The 7,756-nt window shown below is 35.9% G+C and overlaps 1 protein-coding gene across 2 annotated transcripts; it reads right to left on the reverse strand.

Annotated features, from left to right (window-relative positions):
• Window positions 1–55: 55 nt before the first annotated feature.
• On the reverse strand, window positions 56–6,088 carry LOC138133690 (uncharacterized). Of its 2 annotated transcripts, none has more exons than XM_069051632.1 (11): window positions 5,926–6,088; window positions 2,464–2,818; window positions 2,260–2,412; window positions 1,938–2,208; window positions 1,511–1,830; window positions 1,304–1,460; window positions 1,080–1,255; window positions 983–1,026; window positions 730–929; window positions 379–681; window positions 56–329 (listed from the first exon to the last, which is right to left on the reverse strand). In XM_069051632.1, exons 2-11 carry the CDS (start codon window positions 2,808–2,810, stop codon window positions 222–224), a joined length of 2,079 nt encoding a protein of 692 aa, XP_068907733.1. In that variant the 5' UTR covers window positions 2,811–2,818; window positions 5,926–6,088; the 3' UTR covers window positions 56–221. The 2 variants fall into 2 exon arrangements, with proteins under 2 accessions (XP_068907733.1, XP_068907734.1); XM_069051633.1 differs by lacking the exon at window positions 5,926–6,088 and adding an exon at window positions 2,924–3,083.
• Between the last annotated feature and the right edge of the window lie 1,668 nt (window positions 6,089–7,756).

The following is a 7,756-nucleotide window of genomic DNA, read 5'->3' on the forward strand; positions in this document are numbered from 1 at the left end:
ACTACAATTGGTAAAACATCTGTTAAGATGTTGATAGATAATTAGAACTCTCAAGTACCATCAAAATATGTTTATTGTTATTAACGTCAAAATATATTGTATACTAATCTAGAAATTGAATAATAAAGACCATAATGATTGAAGAAACTTATACAATTGTGTCTATAACAAGTGTTAAGAATAAGAAAACATTAAACAAAGTAATACAAATGACGTCCGACTTAATTTGAAGTCAATTGTGGCTTCAAGGGCGGAAATTCGTCGTCGATGACAGTATGAACTCTACAAACCGGGCAGGCGCTCTGCCGCTTCAGCCAGTTTGTAATACACTACAAAAACCAAACTCCATCACTTTCCCCCTCAACAACAACTCAATACCTTTTTATGGAATTCATGCTGACACGGAAGACTTTGCACTGTACTCGCGTCGTACTCCTCGAAGCAAATACAGCATTTACTCTCCGTGTGGTCGTTGTGCCACTTAACTTGAGACACGTTGTTCCAACCCATCTTCCCACTTTTATTTTTCTTCAGAATCTTTTTTATCTCGTTCACCAGATACGTCTTGGGGATACCGATCAGAGTCCCTCCTTCGCTCATGTCCCGCACCTGATAAATCGCCTCTAGCAACTCGATCTCGCCGACGTCTTCGAAATTGGACTGAAGAAATTTGAGCAAATCCTAAAAACCCAGCTGAGCGAAAGATACTTAAGTACCGCTTACGATTACTTGTTCTGTTTGGTACACGTTGGTCACATCGGTCGAAGGGGGCGCGACCGTGTACTTTTTATTGCCCGGCGGCTGCTTTCTGCCGCCGTTGCTGATGGGAGTGGCGGGATTAGATTTCGAATTGGACGGCGGCGATCCCGTTATCCTCCCATCTTCGTTGTACGTATTGTAACTGCTCACGAAATAATTCGGATTGTGGACTAGAACGGGTTACGTTAAAAAAAAAAATTCAAATGTTCGAATCGCGACTTACAGTTTTCTTTGCAATTACTGAAATTCCCAAACATGGACGTATCGCTGCAATCAATGCAATCGCACAAATACAACAAACAAATTCCTACAAAACTTACAAGTACGGATAGGACACACTGTAAAAGCTCTTGCTTTGCTGAATAATACTCTTGAAGTTTCTATAGATCACATCTTGCACGTCAGTTGGAATGTGCGGAATTCCGGGCCAGTCGCTCGTCTTGATCGAAGAATACTTCTTCGCGATTATCAAATCGTCGATGCTTCTGTAATAAGTCTTCAACAATTGATCAGTATCGATCGCAACCTAACTCGTGAGGATTACCTCGAAATTCTTCTTTGCTCCGCCGACTTTACCCAGTGTGTTTCTCCACAAGAACACTTCTTGTTTGCACTCGTCTGGTGACGGTTTGTCCGTCACGTTCAGATATCTGTGGATATCTGTCAGATATTCTATTTTGTAATCACATTTCTCCTCAAACCTATAATTTCATTTTAAATATCTACAACCGCTTCAACAACATACACCTACAGTTGATAAATGTTCTTTTGCATCTGATATTTCTGTTGGAACTGTTCCATCAACAGCTTCTGAAGAAGATCTACTTGTTTTTGCGATTGTTCGTATTTCTTTTCGAGGGACAAATACTGATCCCTCAAGAACTCGAACTCGGCGGATTTGTCCTGACGTTTGTTGTCTCTGGCGATCAACTTATCATTGAGCTCGTTATTCTTTCGTTGCAACTGTTTAACTTCATTATCTCTCTTGTTTTGCAAGTTGTTCACCTTGTTTTTAATATCTAGAACCGCGTTCAATAACTGTTGACTCACATCCTTCTCCATTGTTTGTACCTGCAAAAGACGCAAACGTGAAGAACTCGAGAAAACAATATCTTTAAAAGATGTACTGCTTAATTATGCCGCGTAACAATTAATTATAGTATTGTAAAAGGTCTCACAGCCACATTTATCCCTCTCGGAGTCGCCTGAATTGCAACAGTTTCCATTTTAATTTTCTGCGTTTGCTTGTCGGTTTTTTTAATCGCTCCGGTTTCTTTCTGACCGGATTTTTTCGATTTTTTCTCGACCGTTTCTTTGGGCTCCTCTTCCGGTTTATTCTTTTTGGTCAATTTGGCAAAATCCGTCTCGCAGAGCTTCCCAATTTTCAACCAGTTCTCTTTGAAACACTTTTTCAAATCCTCGTTATCTTCTTTGGCCTTCAACAACTCGCTACAAACAGGAAGTGAGTACATACAATTATTTAATCTAATCTAGACGAACCAGGCGAATTTCAATCCGTTCAATTTCAGCTTCAGAAACTCGTCGTTGATCTCGGGAACTATGTCTTCGTTTAAAATACTGTTGGGCTTGAAGTTGTAACCGTCGTTCAACAGAGTCTGACAAGACTGGAGTTCGTCGTGAGCAAATGATATTCTAAAAAACGCTCGCGTTGAATGTGAACAATTGAGAAGAGATTTTCGTTACCTATCGTTTGAAATGTGTACGAAAGCTTTCAAGTAAGGCACTAGTGGTAGTTTGATGGGTTTGTGGATGGAGTTCAAAATAACCAACGCTTGTTCCGACTTGAAATCTGAACCGATGGAAGAGTAAGCGAAGCAGCTGTGCAAAGAGAACAGCTCGAGATCGTTAAGATTCAAAACTTCCACTACGCAGTTCTTGTGCAAATCTGCCAAAAGACCTCCATATATCATTTCGGCGTTCACGTAGTCCTTGTTGGTCAAACATTCGGTCGCCAATTCCAAACAATTCTTGAAAGCTTTCACTCTCGATGCTAAAACTTCCGCCGGACCCTTTAAAACGCTTAAATCCATTTTCTCAGCTGAAAAGGAACGACAAATTACGGTTATTCTTGAGAACAGTTCACAAATACTAGAATGATGCAATGACGTAACTAATAAATCATTCAGTTCAACGTCGAATTTACCTTGAAGTAGAAAAAGTAATTGATAAAATAAATGCAATGGACTCTAGCCACAATTAGTGTTACAAATTCAGAAATTATTATTCAAACGCTGAAAACAGACTGCGACTCGACAATTATTTTGTGTAGATTGAACACCTTTTCGAATTGTCGCGAATCGAGATTAGATATCATTGTTCAAACACTTCACATTGTAATTTTTCATGATAAAGAATTTACGGGATTACGATTGGATAAAATGTAACTTCATGACTACAACGCCGATTCAGCATTTTTTGAGGTCACTTTATGTAAGTTTTTTTTATCTAGGCACAGTTGGCTTCAAAAAAAACGGGAAATAAAATTTGACCTAATGTGAATTGCAAATGTAATTTGTCAATTTATGTCAATTTGTGTCTGTTTGACAGTTGTATTTCTGACACATAAGTGCAGTTTTTTAACCTAAATTCTAAAAGGCCGTTTCAAACTATAAAAATTTAATAAAATCTGACAGTTCCCGTTTTTTTTGAAGCCAACCGTACACAAAACTCAAACTAGCACGTAATTACAGTTGTTACTTTATCGCATTTTTTTATCATCATTATATTACTATTAATTTTATTGAATGGAAAAAATATATTCAAGTCGTTGGAAAAGTAGTCAAATTAATATGCATTTCAAAATTTTAACGATTTGTTGTTTTCCTAATAAGCAGCAATTTATCGGACTTTGTTTTTGCTTGCTAGTCACGTCCCAGGTAACAAAAGGAAATTCCAAAAACACGATAAAACATACGACAATATATTTAAATGCAAATATTTATGTACAAATTTGCAAACGCGTTGGGAACAGAGCACTTTGTTAGTGAATACTGTAATGAATATAATTTTAAAATATTGGATAACTATTTTCCCTATTATTATTTTGCAATTCAATATTTAATGCAGAAATGTTATTTAAGAATTGATTAGCAGAAGTATAATGTTGTAGTAAATTATCAGTTACTTAACTCATGACATTGCAACATCAAAATACATATTTAAAAGATATCCAGTGAGCTTGCATCATTAAATGAAAAAAAAAACACAAACAAACAAAACGTTAATTTTATACGATATTTTTAAAATCCTAATCAACCATCAAACATAATCGAATACACAATTCTCTAAATAAACATCTTTTTTCTATTTTGCACCTATAACACAGTCGGTATAACACTCAAACGGGTTTCGAAAAGGAGCTCTTTTCGATACGCGCTTTCAGGAACATTTACTTAAATTTTTAATGTTGGCACTGTTGGCAGTGACTCATAATGAGTTGCTGGTAGGTGATCACTGCATTTCACGACACTCTAAATTCATAACTTACAATTGTTCGTCTATTTACCAGCGTTACCAACCCTGATATTTGCCAAATATCATTTTCCTGGCATTGTTTTGGACTTTTTTTAAGTTTAAGGGGCAAAATAGAAAAAATATTGTATTATACTTGATTTATAAGCCATTTTGTCGCACTTGTTTGCTTATAGCACTCGTCGCTGCGCTCCTCGTGCTCTAAAAAACGCGTGCGACAAAATGGTGTCTTATAAAACTCGTATAATGTCTGTTTTACGCCCTTGTTTTTCAGTATTTGTCTAGCCAGTAAAGTCTAGATTTCGAAACCCTTAAAAATTAATAATAATTCTTTATTGTTCGACAAGATCGCTAATAAGTTGAGGTTACTAATTAAAGAAAAGGGAGAAAGTATGTGTACTATTTATCTTTTAAAGAATCAGTCAGATCAACTATCTACTTGGAAGTCGAAGTGAAACAAGACCCTAATCGGAAATAAGAACGGAAAAAACAGAAAAAAAAATGTATTTAATACTAGTAAATCCCTAGTTTTAATAATTATAGATTTGGTTTTGTGACGGAATTTCAACCAACAAAATCTCCAGGAAAACTGCAGAAGACAAGATTCTTGCCGTCAACTAAAAAATATTTCGTAAATCAGTTTGGAGTACAATAGGTTCAAGGGCAATTAATGGGATGGATAGAATAAGAATATAGGTCTTCTAGTTTGAGCAAAAATCTACAACTTCTTACAGAAGAATATATTAACTAGACTTGAAAAGATTGGAACAAAAGAAACACTCTTATTTTGATTTGTTGTTTGTAATGAATATGATTTACGTGGTATACGTGACTCATTATTGTTTGAGGAATATAAGCTAAACGTTGCTCCTCACAGTTTCCCCCAGAAAAGATGTAGAATACAATTGTTGAATTTAGGAATATACATAGAAAAAACATGCGAAGTAAAAAAAAATCAATGTTAACTGTATACAAAATTTACTAAGCACCTTATACCTAAGCACTTTCATAATTTCAAATGAAAGTTATTGGGTGCTTCGGACTAAAAAATCGACATTTTGAACTTTCGCTCAAATGAGAAACGACAAATTTCAAAGTTGCTTGATCAAATTGTAGAAATAAAGCAGTCTTTTGTCTTCTTTCGAAAAACCATTTCCTAACCTTAAAAATCGAAAGTACAGAAAATTTCACGAGATATTAATCAATTAATCGTTAAATCCACGTGGATTTTTTTATCACTTTTTATCGCCTCAGTTTCTGTACCTATCTTCTCAAAACAAAAAACTAGACCTCCTTGGAATCTAGTTCAACTTGACAGACTTATCCGGCTCTCTTTCGCCACAAACACACAAAAAACCCAACGTGGGGCAACTTTGACTTGACCCACCACCCCACACCCTCCACCAATTTGCGTTCCGCTCTGGGTGGGGTTGCAATATGTTCAAAAATTTGCCACGTCGTGAATGAACTCGGACAAATGAAACAATAACTGTCATTGAATCATGTTGAATGCATGAGCCGTCGGGTCCCGTGTCGAGATCAATCAACGCGTCGAAACACAATTTGCCTTAAAAGTATACCCAACAAAACGTAAATATTTACAGATTTCGTGTAACGAGAGGTGCGAATAATGCAACCTTGGTAAAAAAAATATCGCGAGTGAAAAAGACTTACCTAACAGCTCAACTTTCAGGAACTATCGTCACGATCTGCAACTCTTTTTGTTTATAACAATAATAGCTGATTTGTGTAAACAGAGAGAATGCACTGAAACGAGCATGTGATTCGGATAAAGACCACCAGCGCGATGTTTCACGAGCGAGCACCAAGATTATGATTCTTAATGAATGGAAAATTCTCTACTCTCTAGTGTTTCAGTTACCAACATTTCTAGATCCGAACTCGCGCGGCTCTGCCGGTAGATGGCACCGCTCTTGCAAATTCGGGCGTCACGTGACGCACCAGGACCCCTCAAACTCAAATTTTCTACATAATTCCGCATTTCTACATCACAGACCTGTGAACACCTATTTCGTTGGAATTTTCTCCAGAGCGCTTGTGTTAAAAATGAATTCCAGTGAGCGTTGCTGTATTAGCTCAGTTCAGATTTACATTTTAAAATAAAATTCCTTCACTTTCAGTTTCATTCAAGTGACCTAAATGCGTCGAAGTCTAGCTCTTGGACATTCTCTTGATTGTCAGACCCATAAGTAATGGTGCATAGTTGCAATAGGTAATAATGAAATTGGTCAATTTAGATTTATCTCTGTCGGTGTTACCGGACTCGTGTTATTTCACCCTGTAGATGCAATAAGTGTTTTGAATCAGAAATCGAAAGTTTATAATTATAGCAACGTTTAATTAAATGTTGATTGCGCAACCGTACCATTATATTTATTATAACGAATTCTTTAAAAATCAGATACTGACGCCTGACAGGAAATTAAGTGAAACACTGATCGTAGATACGGTCTCGAGTTTCGTTACATTTCTTCTCCAAGTCATGAAGTGTAACTCTAAGAAAAACAGGAGAGAGTCTTTTTCCTAATTATTAAAATGCACTTTATCGAGAGTCAGATTTATCTCGTTTGTTAATGTCAACAGCGTTGATATTTTCTTGACCTTTTCTGCGAATGGGTTCATTAAGAAGAACAAACTGTTAATGAAAACATTTTTAACTCGAATCGAAGAATCTTCATCTCTCAACTTTCATCATTCACCAAACTTTTCTTCTTCTAGTGTGGTTACCAACTGTTACACTAGTCACAAGAAGTGTTTGAACTTTTAGTTACAGTTCCCCAATAGAGAAAATGAAAGTTTTTTTAGTTTGGCAGGAAGTTGATGGCTCCTTTTGATCTTATGCATGTGTTTACCGCTTCGTTTTATCATCAAATATCATGTGACCTAAAACACAAAACTTGTTTTGTATTTTCTCCACACAAGAATCACTAACCACACCCGATCTCTTGCAAAGTTTAAATGGTTAAACCCGTTCTACTACATTATGTAATTATGCAACAGACAAAATTACGAGATCTGTAATTATAATACTAAAAGATGTGAGTAGTGCAAAGTTCGCACCAGTTGAACAATAGCATTCTAAAATTGATTTCCTACAAATTTTGAATGCTATTCGACTTCCTCGAAATCTTCATCAAATCAAGATAATTGCAGATTAACTTGGCACCATAATTAGCATTGTTTGTTCAAAGCTTTCAGATCTTTTTGTTTCTAGTTGTTGAAGCTACACTTCTGTTGCGATGATTGTTGCAATCTTTGGTCTAGTTTAAGCACAAAAAGCTTTGCATTACTTCCTGCAACGAAATTAGCAATTTGGCCAAGGCCATAATAAATTCCTAATAATTATAGGTATATTTGTTCTGATTAATCATTGTTTTTTCTAAAACCTTTACCTCTTTTTATGTTGCGAGAATAAAAAACAACAATATTACTTAATACATTCTTCAATAAAATTTTCTTTTTTTAATTATTGTTAACACCGTAA

The sequence above is a fragment of the Tenebrio molitor genome, chromosome 6, assembly GCF_963966145.1.
Source record: "Tenebrio molitor chromosome 6, icTenMoli1.1, whole genome shotgun sequence".
NCBI lineage: Eukaryota > Metazoa > Arthropoda > Insecta > Coleoptera > Tenebrionidae > Tenebrio > Tenebrio molitor.

Coding starts and splice junctions, on each gene's coding strand:
- LOC138133690 (XM_069051632.1), bottom strand. CDS start 2,810: ATGGATTTAAGCGTTTTAAAGGGTCCGGCGGAAGTTTTAGCATCGAGA. Junction 2,209..2,259: donor AACGGATTGAAATTCGCCTG/GTTCGTCTAGAT, acceptor TCCTGTTTGTAG/CGAGTTGTTGAAGGCCAAAG. Junction 682..729: donor ACGTGTACCAAACAGAACAA/GTAATCGTAAGC, acceptor CTGGGTTTTTAG/GATTTGCTCAAATTTCTTCA.